The sequence below is a fragment of the Delphinus delphis genome, chromosome 12 (genome assembly GCF_949987515.2).
Source record: "Delphinus delphis chromosome 12, mDelDel1.2, whole genome shotgun sequence".
Classification (NCBI taxonomy): domain Eukaryota; kingdom Metazoa; phylum Chordata; class Mammalia; order Artiodactyla; family Delphinidae; genus Delphinus; species Delphinus delphis.
In genome coordinates this window covers 38,779,222-38,800,951 of record NC_082694.2, presented here as the reverse complement: position 1 = coordinate 38,800,951, position 21,730 = coordinate 38,779,222, and the positions used below count along the sequence as shown (strand labels likewise).

The following is a 21,730-nucleotide window of genomic DNA, read 5'->3' as shown; positions in this document are numbered from 1 at the left end:
TTCCTAGAAACACAAAACTTACCAGGACTCAATCACAAAAAAATAGAAAATCTGAGCAGACTTATAATTAGCGAGGAGATTGAATCAGTTATCAAAAATCTCCCAAAAAAGAAAAGTTCTGGACCTGGCAGCTTCACTAGTAAATTCTAACAAACGTTTAAAGAAGAACTAATACCAACGATCCTCAAACTCTTCCAAAAAACTGAAGAGGGAACTTCCCAACTCATTCGATGAAGTGAGCATTAACCCTCATACCAAAGCCAGACAAAAGACACTGTCCTCAACAAAATATTAGCAAACAGAATTCAGCAACATATTAAAAGGATTATACACCATGATCAAGTGGGATTTATTCTTAGAATGCAAGGATGGTTCCACATAGCAATGATCAATGTAAATACTCCAGATTAACAAAATGAAGGAAAAGACTACATCATCTCAATTAATGCAGAAAAAGCATTTGACAAAATTCAACACACTTTCATGATAAAAATACTCAACAAAATAGAAACAGAAGGAAACTACCGCAGCATAATAAAAGCCATATATGAAAAATCCATAGTGAAAATCATACTCAATGGTGAAAGACTGAAAGCTTTTCCTCTAAGATCAGGAACAAGGCAAGGACACTTGCTTTCACCACTTCTATTCAACACAGTAATGGAAGCTTTGGCCTAAGCAATACACCAGAAAAATAAAAGGCATCAAAATTGGAAAGAAAGAAGTAAATTTATCTGTTTTTGATGTAGAAAACCGTAAAGACTCCATATAAAGGCTCTTAAAACTAGTAAATAATTTCAGCAAAGTAGAAGGATACAAAGTCAACATACAGAATTCAGTTGCATTCCTATACGTGAACAATGAACAATATGAAAGGGAAATTAAAAAAACAATTCCATTTACAATAGCATCAAAAAGAATAAAATACTTAGGAATGAACTTAACCAAGGAGTTTAAAGACTTCTACAATGAAAGCTACAAAAAACTGCTCCAAGAAATTAAAGACAAATAAATGGAAACACATCCCGTGTTCACGAACTGGAAGACTTATTAAAATATCAATACTACCCAAAGTGACCTACAGATTCAATGCAATCCCTACCAAAATCCTAATGATGTTTTTTGCAGAAACAGAAAAATCCATTCTAAAATTCACAAGGAATCTCAAGGGACTCCAAATAGACAAACAATCTTACAAGAAAAGAACAAAACTGGAAGACTCACATTTTCTGATTTCAAAACTTACTACAAAGCTACAGTAATCAATACAGTGTAGTACTGGCATAAAGATAGACAAAAAAATAAAAGGAATGGAATAGAGAGCCTGAAAATAAACCCTCACGAAAATGTTCAAACGATTTTTGAAAAGAGTACCAAGACCATTCACTGTGGGGAAAAGGAGTCTTTTCAAGAAAATATGCTGGGAAACCTGGATCTCCACATGCAAAAGAATGAAGTTGAACCCTTACCTAACACCATATACAACAATTAACTCAAAATGAATCAAGGATCTAAATATAAGACCTAAAACAATAAATAAGACCTAAAACAATAAATCTCAATAAATAAATCTCTGTGAAGAAAACACAGAACAAAAGTGCCATGACACTGTATTTGGCAATGATTTCTTGGATAGTACACCAAAGGCTTAGGTAACAAAAGAAAAAATGGACAAATTGGACTTCATGAAAATCTTGAAATTTTGTTCATCATGTAAGAGTATCCACAGTACCCTATAATATATTGAGAGATACATTATAAATATGGGATCTCAGTTGACTTGAAAGCCATCTGTGTTGCCAGGCTACAATGTGTCCCATGTAGCAGTAAATTTTTCTTAATACTTCATAAAAGTGTCCACAATTTTAAAGGAAACAAAGAGAGAAAATCTTTAGCATATGATTACCTGTAAACTTTATTCAAAGCTAAACTTAGAGCAGTTTATAAACAAAAGTCCTATAAACGACACACAACTACTCATTAAAGATTTAAAATTCTCCCACTTTGCCAAAGAACTAAAAGGCACCTTATAATTCTGAGAGATCACTGAGACAACAAAGACAATACAATAAAACACAACAGACATTTCAGTTCTAAGAGACAGAAAACAATTACTGTAGTAGAGGTATCTATTCTAAAAAGGAAAATATCTGTAGCAAAATATATAAAATAAAAATGGCAAAAAGTATTGAAAGCAATGATAAGATTAACAAAATCTTGGTAGATAGTAATATGCTTAAATGTATTTTCTTTCATTAATATCTTGGATATACCAGCATTTGACAGTAAATCAAGAATATCTGACTCCTAGGTTCTAAAATAATTCTAAAAAGCAAGTACTAAGAAATTAAAATTTGAATGCAATGTTTGATAATGCTATTCTGCTTTGCTGGAGGTCAGGAAATGAGCATCCTTTCCATTTAATACAAAACTGGATTACACAGTTTGGTCCAGCATTATGAATGTTTAAATATTCCATAATTTTATTTTCCTAACATTATAGGACAGTGCTTTGTCAAATTAACAGTGATAAAGTACCATCTTCTAAAACTTCCATTTTGTTAAGGATCAAAAATTTTGTAAAATACTATTAAAAAAAACACTGCGGCAATGTCCACTTGCTATAAAAATTTCTAAAGGCTTATTTACTCTCAAGTCCTGTACCTTTTTCATTGCCGACTAGTCACAAATGGTCTGGAAATACATTTTTCAGTAGTGTTGCTTAAAGGAAGAAATGGTCAAAACAAAATGAAACGAAGAAAAAGGATGTTTTCAAAAAAATGAAGACATAAAACCAAGTTTTTCTTAAAAAGCATCCAAATTTTAAGACTATGTAAATATTAATATATAGTTTACCAAACTAATGGAAAAATGTTCATGAATTACCTATAGTTCAGAGTCATTAATATTATCACTTAAATTTTTTTAACTGAGTTGACACGGAGAACTCTTATTGCATAATTAGTTTATCAGATACCTTATTTTTTCTTAAATTTATTTCTACTGTACTCCACACTTTCCTTTACTAAAATAAAGTTTGCAGCAAACGTTACACTTGCCAATGGTTCATGGAAGTGACTCACTGGGGTAACTACTGTAACTTGTTGAAAATGTGAATTTTCACTTACCACAGTCCAGGATTCCTGCTCTTTTGGCTCTAGAATTCCAGAATTAAAAATTTCTAATAACTGTTGAAGCCCTCCAGCAGCAACAAACTGTAAGCAATTGTGAGAGTAATGGTAAGAGGAAAGAGCTACATGATGTAGTAAAGATCTGCTTTTTGATTCAGTAACTGGGTGTGTGTGTAAGTAAAATATTATGTATCTTTCATATAAGAAATTATTCTTTGATAAATAACCAATATAACATCTATACAATATAACGTCTATACAATATAACGTCTATATAACCAATATAACCAATATAACGTCTATACAATAAAGTAACAGCAAACAACTAATTTTCAAGAATTTTTTTTAAAGATTCTTATAAAAATCTATATACATATCTTTGTATTCCATTAACCATTTAATCCCAGGCACTGGGATGTCCTAACACAGTATTCCAATGAAGGAGAAAAAATAATAAGTGCTAAAAATAGGAGCACCAAAGCATTAAATAATCTGTTTATTTATTACTGTGATTAGAGTAATACATAATTTTTAAACTATGCTTTATTTAAATGGTAAGTTAGTTTAAAACAATAATTATGGTAACTTCTGGAAAATTAGAGATGAATTATTTTTACCAATACACTGCAAAACATATATGATCAAACCTTGCAACTCCAGGAATTTTTACTATTTTCCACTTGATCCTCACTTGAATCATCTGAATCTGGATAAAGATCACTATAACTTCCCTGTGGGAATGGCAGAAATAAATAAATAAATAAGGAAGGGTGGCAGGAGAATTAAAAGATAACGTACTCTGGAATTTTGCTCCAAAGAGAAAACAAATGTTTAATGATAATAATGGAAAAGCAATTACCGTTGACTCTCTTCTTATTCTTCTGTTAGGTTTTCCCAGTGCTTCAATAATTTCCAGGGCATATAATAGCTTGTGAGCACTCTTAATTTTGAGCAGTTCTTTCCAATTAAGTCCATCATTACACTTAAATTAAAAAAAGAAACACAGGTTTCTCCAACCAACTTACCAAGAGACCCCCCCCAAAAAAAAAACTAAAGAAAATGACACTATATAAAAACTCAAATATTACATATATATTGAAATATGTTCAAACAAGTGAAGACCAATTATATAATTGGTACTAATCATATGCTTAAAACACCAATTATTCATTAAATTTTGTTAAAATTAATACACAACAGCAGCATAGGAAAAAACTGTATGTTAACCTCCACAACAGTTGAGGTAATTTGCCATCTTCCCAATGAAAAACACATTGCAGCATAATTGAATGTGTGAACTTTTAAGGATACAGAAGCAGTACAGTGTGTATTTAATATTTATGTGACACCTACTCATTTAAAAAGTCATATACAAATACATAAACTTTAAAATATTGTTCTTTTCTACTCGCAATTTATAAAGTGTTATTCACACTTAATGTGCATCCTTTGACAACGATATTATTATTAGAGCTACAATGAGTCATCAACCACCATTTTCTAAGCCCATCTTCTTCACTTCCAAGTCATTTGAAATACAAGACCCTGAGAAATCACATAACAACGTCCCAAATCATAGATAACATTAGCATAACATTAGGACATTGTTTTTCCATTAGTCCTATAGGTGTTCTGTTGGTATCCCCACTAAGTAACTCCTTAATATATAGCTTTTAAAAATAATCTTTAATTTTAACAGACATCTTTACAAAGATATATAACACTTAATACATATGAGGTCATGCCTCTGGGAATATTAATATATATTAAATTTCTTTGACTCCTTTTTTCTCTATTTCTACCAGTTGACTTGTATAAGCAGCCAAAACAAGCCCTGAAGCAATGTCATTAAATCACAGGGTATTTTCTCTAAACGTTACTTTTTGTTGTCAAAAACAAAGCAATATTCAGAACATTAAGTAATATGAAAAAACACTAATATAAAGGCAAATTCACTGTTTTCTAAAGATAATTTTAGAGAAAATCCTTGCCTTGTATTTAGCCCATATTATTCAATCTCACTAATAATTAAATATATGAACATTAAAATGAACTGGCACTTTTTACCTATTAAATGGGCAAAATTTTACTGAGGTTACCAGTCAACAAGCACTCTCATACACTACCAGTAGGAATGTAAACTGGTACCATCCTCCAGGGAAGTAAAAATATTTTGTGGACTTACCTGTTCATCTGAGATATTCTGGAATGCCATCAACATGTTAGGACATGTAGGAAGAAGCATCAGTAGCTCCCATACACGCCTAGAGAGGTTTTCTGCATGAAGATGAAGTTCTTCACATCTTAAGCTCTATACAAATAAGAGGAACTGCTTATCAAGACAGATCAGTTTTTTGAAACATCTAAACTTAAGTTTGATCTGCATAAAATCACTAATTATCATATTTGATATTTTTAAATCTTACTTTAAAAGTGAGAATAAAGCATTTGTTACACAGTAAATAAATTTATTCAATAAATTAAGTTATGTCAAAGTAGTGGTTTTTCAACTTGTTACTGAACACTTTTCTGGGAAAAAGTGATCTGCAAGTCTGGCCACTTTCCTCAGAAAAACTTTTCAAACAAAAGTGAAAATGTCTGTTTTATAAAGCCAACAAGTAAATTTCAATAAGACTATCATCTATTTCTTCCCTGCAGGTCACTATTCTAAGAATGACAAAGACCTGGAAAATTAAATCCCTGACCTTACATTTGGGAAAAGAGTACACCTGTTTCTCTTATTTCGCTAATCCATGCCTTCCTTATATTCCAGTCTCAGACAAGCAGAGATTAAGAGAAAAGCAAACAATTTTAAAGAACCTACTTTTTTCCATTATCGTTTGTTAAATTTGAACTCTCTAAGGTACTGAGATAACAGTAAGCTAAAGAATATTACAGAAGGTATGTAAGAAATAGGCAAGTTTCTTTCTTTTTTTTTTTTTTTTAATTAAAGCACAACCCCAAGAGGTAAACAAGCAGCAAAAGCTAAAGCAGCAAAAGTTTTGGAATGTTCCAAAGTATGAATTTGTATAGTATTATTCTACTACTAGCTGTTGTCATAATGATTCTGAGGTATTATACAGTATAAGGGATGCCAAAGGAATCTTCTTACACATCTACAAAAAGTAATTTCGTTCTTTTTGTACAATGGTATAAAGCTAATATACTTTGAAGGCAAGAGAATTTTAGAGACAGGAGTTTCAAAGTAAACTTTGCTTTTCACAGCCCTGATGAAGAAAGAGAAGCAACCCAAGTAACACTTCTAGTTTATTTGGGGACAAGGCACTGAGAGTTCTTCAGTGAAATAAAATTCATTCCTTTGTAAACATCCAGTTTAAAAAAGAGAAGGTGGGGAGAGAGGGAGGAAAGGAGGAAGGGACTGAACTCTGTGCAAAAAATTATTTGAAGAAAAAAAAATCTCCCAGGTGTATAAGACTATGTTCTACATTATGACTGAAAGGCCCTACAATATGGGTCATACACAGTGGAGATCCTTTATTCTTCTGGTAATCCTCTTCAAGACTGAACCGGTCTTATTCAACAAAGAAACCCCACGCCACCAATGGCATACTTGTCACCAAGTTCAATAATATAACTGCCCCAAAATGAATGCTTTCTCTCTGGTTTAGGCCTCAAATGGACAATTACAATGACCTACTAACTGGCTCTTGTACCTCTGGTCTTTGTTTTCTCTAATATAATCCTCCACACTAACACCAAAACTTTGTTTCTGAAAGTCCAAAAAAGATCTCATTTTGTTGTTTTAAAATATTCCATGATAACAGCCATCTATTTTACTAAGAATAAAAACCTCTTAAGGTCCTTTGTGGTATAGCTTACAATCTCCCTTTCTGTCCTTATATTTGAATTACATCATACTCACACTCCCAATTTTTCAATCATGCCATTCACTTTTCTGTGACTCTGTAATGCTTCTCTTCCTTCTTTTATCAGCAGTTGGACCCAATTTAAATAACTCCTCTTTTACAGAAATCTTCCCCCAATTTTTGTTTACTGCTTATGTTCCCATAACACACTGTGTAGAACACTAGCACCCTCCTGGAAAACTGGGAAATTCTTATAATTATCTTTCTTTTAAACTGGCAATACACTGCTGACATGAAGTAAAAGGTTATTAAGTATTTATGGCATAAAATTTAACAGGTGAGGAAATGAAGGTTTATGGACATCTATTATTGATTATTCTGCTTGAACAAAAAGGGGATTTCTTAGGAATTTAAGAATATGCCACCACAAAAGAAACCAGGTTATGGGGAACAGATGACTCAATTTGGTCATTCATGACCAAACACATTCTGGAAACATAGAAAGAAGCCACTTAACATTGTTGGGAAAGAAAGAACAGTTAGCCTAACATAAGGAAAGTCATAAAAGCACCACTATTTTATTTGCCACTCAGTCTCAAAATAATGATTCTTCCAAGAAAGATGGTGCCCTGAAACAGAATGGCAGCAGTGGAAATAAATTAAGTGGACAACAGGTCAAAACAACATTACTTGTGGTAGATTGGATTAGAAGTAGGGATAGACTCGGGTTCAGGAAGAAGAAAAACAGAGATGGCATCCAGGTTTCTGGCATGAGCAACTGGGTGGATTCCAGTTGAATGAAGAAGAATGGATGCCTATGGGACATCAAGTGGAAGCATCAAGTAAACAACTGGATATATGAGTTTGGAACTCAGAGAAGAGGTTTGGTCTGCAGAACTAAGTTTGTGAGTCATCACTAAAAAGATGTTATTTAAAGTCAATTCTTCCTTGGACTACTACATTAGGTTCCTTACTGTTTTTTCTATTCTTGCCAAACAAACCTATTACCTTTAAGTCAAAAATCAAAACATATGTCTCTCTCTCTGCTTAAAATACTTCAATGCTGTCCACTTTACTTTGAGTGAACTGGAAATAGCCTGCCATGGCCAGTTTGACTCTGTTTATCTTTTCATTTCATTCCCCTCATTTTACTCTCCCACTACCTTCCACACTCTACTTACCAGCTCCCAAACAATTCCCAGACCTGCCTAACTCCTTCTTATATCAAGGGCTTCAGGAATCAGTTTACTTTATCCAGATCATTCCTCATCCACTTCATTTAGTAGGCTCCTTTTCACCCTGCAAGCTCAGATTTATATGGTCTCCCTCAGAGAAACCTTCCTTGACCAAATAAAATATAAACAGTCTGTCTATCACCAGTCCTTAATAATGGCAAGTCGTAGCAACTATCTCTACCGGAAACTATTTATCTGTTAGTTTACTTGAAACTATCTGTTAGGCATGTCAATTACCTGTCTTCCCCACTGGATTCAATGAAGGCTGAAACTGTGTCTATTTTGATCCTTGTGAACAGCACGCCTGGGATATATTAGGTACTTAAATAGTTAATGAATTAATAAACTGATTCCTTGGTTTTATTGCTTTTAAGAGATTACTGAGAAAATTATTTTCCACTCAACAGAAAGACAAAACAAGATTTTGTGAAAATGAAATGATATAGTCACCTCACTATCTTCAACTGCCATTTTTCCTGAGGGTGGTTTAAATGATGCAAGCATCTCTAATAAATCAAAAAGAGTAGTTAAATGAGGTTCTTGTAAAAGCAAAAGCATCGGAATGTTGTCCTTCTGAGGGGGTGGTAGGCAAGATGCTGGCAGCTGAACACCTTCCCCTTTCCGTTCTCTCCTTGGTGCACCCAAAGATACAAATACCATCTATAAAAACAGGAGCAACAGGGGGGAAAAAATCAACACATAATTAGACATATCAAGTTTTTGGTTTAATAAATCTGTGAGGTAGGAAATAACTTCCCTTACAATTTTAACAAAAGCAGTAAGAACTGTTTTTGAACTGTATCTTCAACTAAACAACTATTGACTATAAGTCAACAGATGATTAAAACTCAAACCACATTTACGCGTACCTGCATGTCCTTAAAACCAAGCTCATGAAGTGCTTTCTCATCATAATCTGTTGTTAATTCATGTCCAGATGAAATCATCCTGACTGGTCCCATAAGGCCTCCTTAAAAACAGAAAACATAAGTGAACTTTTTTATAAGAGTTAACTTACTTGCCAACATGAATACACAGTTATAGTAATTAATTCCACTGGACATTAAGCTTAAATAGAATTCTTGAGTGCAGAAGAAACAGAGCCAAGCATACTTCTTATATTATTTTCTGTTGTCTGATGTTAGCCTTAGGCAGTAAAAATTATAAGAAAATCCTCCTTTAGCACCACTCTAATAAGATCAATTCCTGCTTGCTTAATAATATGAAAATTTTTACAAGTAAAAAACACTACAGAGCTTTCTGGGAACCTACAGCTTTTCCCCTTAGCAATACATGCAGGAGAAACAGATTCATTAATGCCTTAGTTCACAAGTAACCAGCATGTATTTATAATGATCGAGTTTTCTCTTCCCTGTTACTACCTATCAACACAAAATAGATTATATGGCAGAAAAAAAGTTCTGACAAGAAAAGAAAAAAGATGAGCTACAACATTCTAGATTACAGTAAGCTCAACGAACTCAATAGACTGAGGCAATTCATTTCTAGAATTCATAAGTCCTCTTTGCTTCAACTTCATTTCCCACCATCGTCCCTACCAAAATATGCTTTAGCCACACAAGCATGTTCTTTCTTGAAAGCATCAAGCATGTTCCCATCTCAAGGTCTAAGATGCTCCTCCCCAGGAATGCATATGGATCATTCCCACAGTTCAAGTCTTTCATCAAATGTGAGCTCTAAAAGGCCTTCCTCCTAACTACTCAATCTAAAAAGCCTCATCTCACTATTAATCCCTTACTCTGCTTTATCTTTCTGTAAAGCACTTATTAGCATCTGATATTATATTTAAGTATCTGTCTCCCCCACTAAAAAAAACCCAACCCAGTTCCACAAAGGCACACATGTATTCCCAGCATTAGAACAGCAGGCATTCAAATTAATTATTGTTTAATCCATGAAAAAAAATTTTTTTAAAGAAAATGCTGGACAGAGGAAGAAAGTTAAGCAAAATGATGAAATATCTGATGAATAATTAAACTCAAATATTGTTAAATTTTATTAACTTAATGTAGGAAAATTCCATTGGATAGGCACTAACCAACTATTTTCAGGAATGAGTGAAGCACGATTACTGCTTTCCACAACAACACATAACGTTTTAAAATTACCTTTTCCCTCCACTCAAGTAAGAAAATTCTACCTGAAAATATTTCAAACACAGGAAAGGAAAATGAGTTCCTCCAGTAAGATTCATTTCAGTATTTTTCCTTAAATATAACTGTTGTGTATGGGACTTCCCTGGTGGTCCAGTGGGCAAGACTCCATGCTCCCAATGCAGGGGGCCCGGTTTGATCCCTGGCTGGGGAACTACAACCCACATGCATGCCGCAACTAAGAGTCTGCATGCCACAACTAAGAGTCTGCATGCCACAACTAAGACCCGCGGCAGCATGCATAAATAAATAAAATTATATATTAAAAAAATATATAATTGTTGTGTAGCAAAATTGCTAATTGTTGTGTAGCTAAACCTATGTTTTTTTCCCTTCTTGTTATTTCTAAGCCTAGAAACCTTGGCCCTCCCAAAAGTTTGATAAATTTTCAATCCTATATCTTCTGAATTGTCCTAGAGTTTATTGTGTGTATGCACGTGCATGTGTGTATAAAGAATACTTTAAGTTCATCCTGAACATGAGAGAAGCAGGGTTTTTCTTTCTGCCCCTAAACCGAACATCTCATAAGACTATTTCTTTGCTATCTATTGTGATTTAATTAACACTCTTTATGAGATAATATTGTAGTTTTTAAATGTATAATAGCTAGTATTGAAATTCATCTATTATCCTTTCAGGTTTTCCTCTCAGAACTTCTGATACTGTTTAGTTTATTCACACAGTTTATTATTCAGAGTAGTTTCATCCAATTTAAAGTAAAAATTCATTCAGATTTAGGTAAAATATATTAAGAAATTAACATGGCATCTCTACAATATTTTATATAGAGATGCTAGGTATAATCACTTATTCAAGTGTTCATTTACATATCTCAAAAATGTTTTATTCTCATATATTCCACAAACACGTCACACTAAGAGTACCCTAACTAGGGACTTCCCTGGTGGTCCAGTGGTTAGGTTCCACCACTTTCACTGCCACTGCCCTGGGTTCAATCCCTGGTCAGGAACTAAGATCCCACAAGCCACGTGCAGCAAAACAAACAAACAAGTATCTTATGTTTTTTAAATTGCTACAAAACACTTGATTTCTTTAGTTTCCTATTCATCATTATATTACCCTCAAATTATCACTGAGTTCCCTCTTCTGATAGTAATGTTTTATCCAAATCATTTAAAATTAGTGCTTAAGAAAAACATGGGCTACTAGATGAACAGAAACTCTATATTAAACTTTTAATACTTCGGTAGATTTTTATTAATAAAATTTCTTTTCTATGTTACTGAGATAATCTAATAAATCTATGACTATTCATCTTTTTACAATAGTGAGATAAAACATCCTTAGTAGTGATGTATTGCTAAGATAATATGGAGTTGATTTGCTTCCCAGTTTGTTAGAGACCCTAAGCATGCACGACTTTGTTACAAAATAGAACTAAGATGGCTAGCAGTTTATCTAGGATTTTGGACTCTATTTGATATGTGAATTAGGCCTACATGTTGTGTACATAACGTATCAACTTTCAATTATAACGGCTGAATTGGTTTTTACAGTTAACTGAGCAGCTTTCTATGTTCTACTACTTTTGAGGATCTTTTTTAACTTAAGAATTGCTTATTCCTTAACGGTTCTCGAAAAAGTTGCTATCTTTAAAAAATTTAGTATCTTTTTTTTAAAAATTAATTTATTTTTTGGCTGCATTGGATCTTCGCTGCTGTGTGCAGGCTTTCTCTAATTGTGGTGGGAAGGGGCTATTCTTCGTTGCGGTGCATGGGCTTCTCACTGCAGTGGCTTCTCTTGCTGCGGAGCACGGGCTCTAGGGTGCACGGCCTTCAGTAGCTGTGGCACGTGGGCTCAGTAGTTGTGGCTCCTGGGTTCAACAGAGCAGGCTCAGTAGTTGTGGCACACAGGCTTAGCATCCGCGGCATGTGGGATCTCCCCAGACCAGGGCTCGAACCTGTGTCCCCTGCACTAGCAGGCAGATTCTTAACCACTGTGCCACCAAGGAAGTCCCCCAAAATTTAATATATTAATGCAATGAATGTTTCAAAACAAGAAAAGGAAAAAGAAATCTTAGAAATTCTTAGGTTATGATGATATATTAAACAACACATATCTAATTTTTATCCTCTGAAGCTGCAATAAAGTAAATTTTAAAAATTTTACAAACATCTGACAGGGAAAAAAAGAGAACAGATAATAGCAAACAAGTTTGCAACCTGGAAATCAAATGCACTTACAGTTACTATCAAGACCTCAAAAAGATAAATCCTAAGCCAGACACAAATTTATAATCCATAATCTGACTTATACTGATTTGACACAGGAACAAGATCAACACCTGACAAAGGAGGGAAAGAGAAGAGGGATCGAAGCGGTAGAAAGAGAAGGAAAAGAAAAAGAGAGAAGAAGAAAAAAAAAGGAATAAAGGAAAAGAACAGAACCTCAGTGATCTATGAGGCACTAACAAACAGACTAAGATACATTTAATTAGAAGCCCAGAAATTATGGTGAAGGGTAAGGAAAAAGAAAAAAATATTTGAAAAAATATATAATTGCTAATCTTTTTTGAATTTGATAAATGTTATAAATACACAACAGACCCAGAAGCTGAACTAAACCCAAGCTGCATAACACAAAAACACAACAAGGCACATTAATAATCAAACTGCTGAAAATCAATGTTAAAGAAAAATCTTTAAAACGAAGCACAGTTAAAAAGACACATTGTATACAAAGGATGAAAGATAAGAAAAACCACAGACTTTTGGTCAGAAACTTTGCAAGCCAAATGATAATGGGAAATTTTTTTATAAAGTCCTGAAAGAAAAAAAATTTCTTTACCTAGAATTCTATATCCAGTGAAAATTTCTTTCAAAATTGAAGGCAAAACAAACTTTTTATTCAAACAAAAAAAGCTTGAGAAAATTCATCACCAGATCTGCAACATAAACATTTTTAAGGGAAATTCATTAGAAAGAGGAAGAAAAAAGAAAGCAAATGGAAAATTTTCAATCTATACGTAGGAATAAAGAATGCCAGAGTGGTAAATATAAGGTTAAAGACGAGATGAGATTAACAGAAAATAATGAGGTAATTAGCTAAACATTCTAATTGAAATGCAGGCACCATCAGTCTGGATTTTTAAAGATTCAACAATTAAGGAAAGAAAAAACCCCAATATTCTCAAAAAGATATCTCAACTAAGATAATAGGAGTACTCTGAGGACACAAAACAGATGTCTGATATTAAAAGCATGACAGCAAAAATGAAAAACTCAAAAGAATTGTAAAATAAAGTTGAGAACATCTCTCAGGAAGTTAACACTCAAAGAAATGAACCATAGGAAAGAAAAGATAAGTAAATTAGGAATAGTCCAAGAGATGAAACACGTAGATGAAGAATTTAGAGATAAATGATAAAACAGAACACAGGAAGACTAATTCAAGAAAATTTCCCCGAACTTAAAGATACAACTTGCCAAACTAAAATGGACCTCTAAATATTAAAGTACCCATTACAGTTGTTGAAAACAGATCCATACTCAGGCCTAGTATTGTAAAATTTCAGAATATTAGGAACAAGAAGATTCATTAAGCTCTAGAAGAGGAAAAAAAAATTGGATGTGTAAAAAAGTATCAGAATGGCTTCATAATTCTAAACAGCAATAACAGAACCACAAAACACAATGTAGTAATATCTCTAAAATTCTGAAACAAAATTGTTTCCAATCTAGAATTCTATACCCAGCCAAATCACCATTTAAAGTATGGGAAATGTATTTTTGATCATTCAAAGAATCACAGACTTTACCCCATATCATCATTCTCTCAAGAAGCTACTGGACAATTGCATTGTATTCCAGCCAAATAAAAAAGTGAACCAATAAAGAAGGTATGGAATACTGGAAAGAGAACAGTCAACATAGGAGAGAGACAAAAAGAATTATGAGGATGATAAAGGAGATCCAACTGCTATGCATCAGATGTGAAGGATAGAGAACAGGATCAGTGTGACTAGAAAAATGTATTACTGAGGGCCACATGACCAAAATCTCTGCTGCCTTCATAATATCTTCTCTATCTAAGGAAAGAATGGCAAGTGAACCTGGTCCAGATTCTTATCTGAACCCAGACTGTCTTTACCAGTCATGTTCACTACCAGAATATGACAGTGAAATTTTTACTCTCACTTTCATGTCCTACTGCTTAAATCAGCAGAAGACATTCATATTACCTCACAGAAGAAATTCTATTTTGATCTATTCCTAAGAGCTAAAGTAAGTCATGAAGAGATTAGAAAAAGAAGAGACTCTGTGACTGTATTTCTGTTGGTATTTCAGCATCTTGTCAACATTACAGCACTAAAATATGTCTTCACTGTGCCAAGACCTAAACTTGAGAATTTTCTCACTGATAACCTCAGATGAGGCTTTACACAAATCTTTAGAGAGGGTGAAAGTACATCCTCTTTAGCTTGTGTTCTTCTGCGACCTAACAAGGCCATACTCTCTTTTCCTTAATCCATCAAGTTTGTGCACACTTATCTGTTTCACAGAACTAAATACATTGTTTAGGAATATATACACTGGAGGTAAAACTATAAAGAACACCAAAAAAAGAGTAACAAATCAAGATAGTGTTAAGGGGAAGTGGAAAGGATGATATCAGGGAGGGACACACAACTAGCTTCTAATTATGTTCTACTCCTTAATCTGGGTGGTAGGTACATTGGTGGTCTTCATTTTATTATTACTCATTTCATATTCTCTTTATGTATATTTCAATGTTAACAAAAACATACTTTTTGATCTCAAAATTCCATACCTAGGTATTTAGCCAACATGCATTAGATAATGTATGTATTAAGGATACTATCTATAATACTATAATATCAAAAGAAAGGAAACAAATGTCCATTAATAGAGAACAGGTAAAATAAATCATGGTACCCACCACATTACAGACAATGCAGATCTTAAAAAGAATGTGGTAACTTTCTATATGTACTAATATGGAATGTTCTCTAAGATATTAAGCACAACAAACAAGGGGTCAAGAGTATAAATGGAATGCTACCATTTGTGTTTTAAGTATATAGCTGACCCCTGAACAACAACAGTCTGAACTGCGCAGACCCATTTATAAGCAGATTTTTTCAGTAGTAAATACTACAGTACTACATGATTCTCAGTTGGCTCAGTCTACAGATGCACAACTATGGATATGAAAGAACTATGGGTATGAAGGGCCAACTACAAGTTATACATGAACTTCTGACTGTGTGGAGGGTTGGTGTCCCTAACCCCCACATTATTCAAGAGTCAACTGTATATATACAAATATTCTTACATTATAATCTTATTATCTCTTGAAAAATACCTAAGAACATTTGCCTCAGGAAAGGGAAATGGGAGATTCAGAGATAGGGGTAGGAAGGAGACTTCTCAACCTCTATTCCTCTAACCAAGAATATTTATTAGGGCTTCCCTGGTGGCGCAGTGCTTGAGAGTCCTGCTAATGCAGGGGACACGGGTTCGTGCCCTGGTCTGGGAAGATCCCACATGTCGTGGAGCAACTAAGCCTGTGCGCCACAACTACTGAGCCTGCGCTCTAGAGCTCGCGAGCCACAACTACTGAAGCCTGCACACCTAGAGCCCGTGCTCTGCAAGAAGAGAAGCCACTGCAATGAGAAGCCCGCGCCCCACAACGATGAGAAGCTCCCGCTTGCCACAACTAGAGAAAAGCCCGAGCACAGCAGTGAAAACCCAACATAACCAAAAATAAATAAATTAATTAATTAATTAATTAAAAGGACCTGATATACTTTAGAGGACACATACATATACTTTCATCTTAAGCATGGTGTAGCAATATTGTTGCCTCCTTACTAAAAGATGTCAAAGAATTATCACTCTGCACACAAGCAGGTTAAAAGTCCTAAAAAGAAGCTTTTAAAACTTTAAGACTTTTTTCCCTATATATATAGTTAGCCTGTTACAATGTCAGACCTTTAAACTGTAATCAACAGCTTTCTTGGTTGTTCCTCTGTTTAGCTCCTATTTTATGTGCTATGGAAAGACACTAAAGATGCACCAGTGGTTTAACAGTAAGGGAAGAATCAAATATACCTATCAGGCCCATATGAAAAATTTCTTAATATGATACTTTTTTGGAGGTAAGGGGAGATGCATAGATGGAACTTAATGATGTATTGTTTTCATATGCTTCAAAACAACAACAAAATATATCAAAATAGAAAAAAAAATTTATTGGGTAAAATTGGGTACTAGGTAGTATAAGGACACTTAAACTTATTAGTTCTCAAACTGCTTATCAAATAACCTCCAAAAGTAGAATTTTTTTGAGAAAAATGAGGACAAGTGTTTGCAAATAACATCTTAAAAAAAAAAAAACTTAACTCCTGTCTAAGAATCAATGGCACCATACCAAGGGTAGGGGAGGGCATGGCGGGGGTGGGGGGGAGGGGTGCGGGGAGAGTCATGAACATGCTCGGTAGTCTTCAAAGAAGTAAAGGTGTGAAGTCAATATATAATAGAACCTAGAAAATATGAACTGATGGACTTACCAGGAAATTCTCCCTTTCGGCTGCTTTGACCAAACTCCTGAAGCTGAGCTTGTTGATTTATTTGTTCTTTCTGTAAATTTTCATACCAATGAGTTACTTCAGCCCTAAGATCTGCTACCTGGTCACTAGGATACATTTCAATAGTCATCTGAAATATGAGATGCAACCAATTTAAAAATACAAAAAGAACATATATTTGAACTGGGAAATGTTATCAATTTCGAAACTAAAACTATGTAACTACCTTGTCAGGGAGTCCAGCTGGCTGGCATACAACCCTTAGCGGCAGGGACTGTTTGTCACTCAGTGCTTTCAAATGACTACTAATACCCGTGCCTTCAATTTGCCACTGTCTGAGATGATATGCAAACCTAAAACACACAAAAACCACACATAGGAAGGATATCATTATAAACCATTTTAATGTTACAGAAGTTTTTACTATTTTACAAAATGAAAGCACCCACAAAAGGGTCCAGTACGTCCCAATTTACTCTACAACATTAAGTTTAAGTTTGGATTCATCATATTGAATCAAAGTTAAATGTGTAAATATAGCTAAGAGCTCCTTAAAAATTAGTTTCTAAGAAAAATTACTGGGAAAAAAAAAAAAAAAGACCCATTAGGAACACTTTTTTTTTAAAGGAGGGTGGGGGGACGCAGGGGAGTAGCAGAGGCAGGAGGAATTTAAAGAAACAAACTAATCCGGTAAGTAAATGGCAAGCTGTCGTTCCTATTTTCAAAAGAGGAAAAAAGGTATTAAGAAATATTTTTCAAAGACAGAACTGTATTGTAGTAAATATATGTTAACCAGCCTAAAAACTGAGAGCCGATTCCATGACTGCTAAAACCATAAAATGAGTTATAAAGATTAATATTTCAAAGGAAACAGGCATCTAGCATGACACTCACTAAATATTAATTTTCTAACTTATTTTCAGTTGTTGAAGACAGGATCCAGGGTACCTGAATTTAGTTAAGAAAAAATTATCAATGTCTAAAACTAATCAGCAATTCTAGAATAGAAGGAAGGCAAGTAAGGGAATAAATGTACTTGATTTCCTAGAAGTGATCCAATGTCCAGCTTCTATGAGCAAAACAGTAATCTTTTTGGGCCTGATAACTTCTTGTTATGAGGGGTCTATCTGGTGCAATGCAGGATGTTTGGCAGTGTCCTCTACCTACTATATGCCAACAGCACCGCCTTCTCCCTTGAGCTGTGATAATCAAAAATGTCTTTAGGCATTATCTAATGTACCCTGGGAAACAAAATCGCTTCTGGCAAAATCGCTTCTGGTTGAGACCACTGTTTAAGACTATAACCTTAACTCTTTTTAAAAAGAATACCCCTTTTTTTTTTCTTTTAAAGAATACTCTTTTAAAAAGACATTTTTATTTACTCTTTTAATATAAGGAATACATAAACACAACAATTACTTTATATTTTCATTTTATAAATGTTAGGCAATTTCAAATTAGGAGTAGCAACCCCTTTAAAAAGACATTTTTTATTTACTTTTTTAATATAAGGAATACATAAACACAATAATTACTTTATATTTTCATTTTATAAATGTTAAGGCAATTTTAAATTAGGAGTAGCACTAAGCACATTAAGCACCTGAACTGTACAATGATACTACACAAGGATTTGCATGAAAATTCCTAGATAATTTTTAAAACTAGCTCTTAGCTTTTGAATATTCAATTCTGTTTCCTAGTTTCTTTACTTGCCATCCACAAAATAGTATTTATATAAATTATTTAACACCAACATTAACTTTTAGAGTAAAACATAAACAAATACAAAGACTTCTATCAAGGATACTATAATCAATTTTTTTGAGTTAGAAAAAAGTTTGTACATCTGAGAAGGAATTTTTGAACTGAAATTCATTAAACTTATAAAACGCACCATTGAATCTTAGGAAACAATTTGTTTTTAAAGACTTTTAAAATAAGCGCTTATTTTAAAACCATTGGTAACACTGTATGAGGACTAGGGGCTTGAATCAAAAGGACCTTTTTCGTTTGTTTGTAGGCCCTGCAGCACAGAGAAAATTTTAGAAGAATACCTATCGTATCATTACGAGTAAATATCTCTGATAGGAAAAGATAGAGACTTTGATTTTCTTTAGTATTATCTTAGTGTAATATCTGAATTTTATGAGTATGTATTAATTTTTTATTAATTTGAATAAAACATCACATTTGCTTTTTTATTTTTAGTTTTTAAAGTGGTCAAAATTATGAGGCAGTGTGAAGTTTCTGTGCAAAAAACTCTAGCGTTCCCTTACACATTCTTTAAAAACACAAGGAATTAAGTAGAATTTCCACAAATTATAATCATAATCAAAATAAAGAATTTTGCGATACCTAAATGTTTTAAAGCATGGAGCCATGTTATTTATAAGGAATGTGTAGAAAATCTTTATTCAGTATTCCCTGATATTTTAAACAAAAGGTCAATATTTACAAATTGTATAAGTTTTTCATTATCAAACTGAGCTCTGAAGTTGAAAGAAGTTATTAATCTTAACAATTTTTTTCAACCGTTCTTTGTACTTTTACATTTACTCATGATTTTTAACAAACAGAATTTCTTAATTAAAACTATCTACTCACCTTTCAATTCAGTCGATATATTCATAAATGTTAATTTGCTTTATTTCTGTATTACACAGGGTATGTCTAAATTAATTATACAGATATTCATTAACACAGAATTTTTTGATCATGTTTCCATGGTAAATGGAAATTCAAAATTAAAATACTGTCTCCTAGTCCAGGAAGAAAAAAAAACAGCAAATGAAACAAATGACTCAACTTGATTCAACTATGAGAGATTATTTGATGTTCTTGGTGAGGGTTTTAGTGAAACTTTTTTTGGTAGTGGTGTTCTGCCATTTCAATCATAGTAATACTTTCTCAGAGATGGAATTCTGTCTAGAGATTCTTATTCATGCATATCTTCTCAGTCTTATGATTTTTAAAGCTCTGCAGTATTTACCAGGAACCTATATTGCCTATTCCACAGCAAAATGGTACATATCATGAATAAAAATTACTTCCATTACTAACCCTTCACTTCTGGTAAGTTATGCTTTCTACCTGCCCCCAAGAAAACCTTTACTTTAATTTTAAGAATATTTTGGACATATCAGCATAAAAAAAAAGCCTAAAATTCATTCTAATAATGTGGTATTAAAAAATTACCTTCTCCTAAATGCTTCCAGATGTGTCTTCAGCATAAGGAGTCCTCTTTCTATAATAGTGAGACTTGAGTGTGATTCCTGTTCAAGACTGCTAGAAGCTATCATAAGACTCTCCATACACTTACTAATAAATTCTTGCTCCTTCTCCAAACCCGTTTTACCTGAAAATCAGATGTTTAGATATGTATATCAATCCTATATTCTTGTTTAGCTATATTAAAGAAAACAAGTTATAGCTAAACAAAAAATACTTGCATAAAAAATTACCTATCAGACAATATTTCAAATCACTCACCATTAATATAATAGGAGTTAATATACTGGATAGCTGCTCGACTGACATCCCCAGACTGTGCTCTTAAAGCAATGCCCCAAAATTGGTCCATACCACAAAGCTAAGAAAGAAAAATATGACATCTATAAATGTTATTATTTGTCAAACAATGTAAATTATTAGAAGAGCAGTTACAAATTTAAAAGGCATTCAATATCAAAGAGTTTTAATATCCTATAAAATATTTAAAAATAACTTAGTGTTATTAACTAATATTTAATAATAATGATAAAAGTCTTGGAAATCTCTTCAGTCACTGAAACATACCTGTACTTGTAAAAATACTTAGTTATAAATCATCTAACTATGTATGTGTATAATGTTTAGCTCAAAAGTTGTGACTACATAGTGGGAAAAACTCAAGTCCTCCAAACATGCTACAAAGTAAAAACAACACATAATTATTAGCATCACATGTTAACGCTTTCATCCAACTTATTCTGAAAAAGTCATTGCTTTCAGGTGTTCACAGAAAATTAAAAAGATTTGCTAACCGAAGGTGACATTTAAATTTATGACATTAACCATGAGATGAAAAAAAGTTTTCACTGAAAATTACAGAAAAAGTGGAGAGTGAAAGTTCTCAAAAGTTGAACAGGGTGAAGAAAGATAACCTGATAGGGGACAGAACACCTTTAGTGTTCATATCATCTACTTAAAAAGCAGTATTATCTCAAAATTAGAGTATGACTAATTAGGTAAATCAGATCTGTCTGGTTATCTGAAATAACCAAATTGAAACTTATCATAGTGCTATCAAAGTAAGAGTTAGGACCAAAAAATTAAAAACAAAAACAAACAGAACACTATTCAAACCAGGAAAGAAGGTAGGAAGATACTATGAAAGCATTCTAAATACAATTAAAATTATTTTTTACCACATAGATTAACATCAGTTTTCTATTATAAACAACTCAACCTCTAAAGAAAATTAATGAAAAATGTTAGCGTATACTGCATAAATCAAAGCTATCATTAATAAACAAATGTCCAATAAGGAAGACTTTCAAATAACAATCTGTGTTAGGTGAGTTTAGGAATAATGCATTCAACAAAATCTTGCAGCCACCCAACTAGGCAAATGGAACTCAGAAACAGAGATAAGACTAGCAATTTGTCCTCAATAAAGATGTTAAAAAAAAAAAAAAAAAAAGACTAGCAATTTGTGACAGTCTTCAGTTAATGAATTGATCATCATGCCTCATGGTCAGAAATGATTTAGGTGGACTCCATTCCAGAACAGAAGTTACCAATAGGAACT

General features: G+C 33.2%; 1 protein-coding gene across 5 annotated transcripts in view; it reads right to left on the bottom strand.

The window, feature by feature from the left end:
• The window catches only part of USP34 (ubiquitin specific peptidase 34), a 231,082-nt gene that overhangs the window by 79,601 nt on the left and 129,751 nt on the right, over positions 1-21,730 (bottom strand). For all 5 annotated transcript variants that reach the window (XM_060026527.1, XM_060026530.1, XM_060026531.1 and 2 more), the window contains 10 exons: positions 20,431-20,530; positions 20,137-20,296; positions 17,165-17,291; positions 16,921-17,068; positions 9,063-9,163; positions 8,644-8,853; positions 5,317-5,442; positions 3,991-4,113; positions 3,779-3,862; positions 3,129-3,215 (listed from right to left, as the gene is read on the bottom strand). In XM_060026527.1, coding sequence (XP_059882510.1) covers positions 3,129-3,215; positions 3,779-3,862; positions 3,991-4,113; positions 5,317-5,442; positions 8,644-8,853; positions 9,063-9,163; positions 16,921-17,068; positions 17,165-17,291; positions 20,137-20,296; positions 20,431-20,530 — 1,266 coding nt within the window. The remainder of the gene's footprint in view (positions 1-3,128; positions 3,216-3,778; positions 3,863-3,990; positions 4,114-5,316; positions 5,443-8,643; positions 8,854-9,062; positions 9,164-16,920; positions 17,069-17,164; positions 17,292-20,136; positions 20,297-20,430; positions 20,531-21,730) is intronic.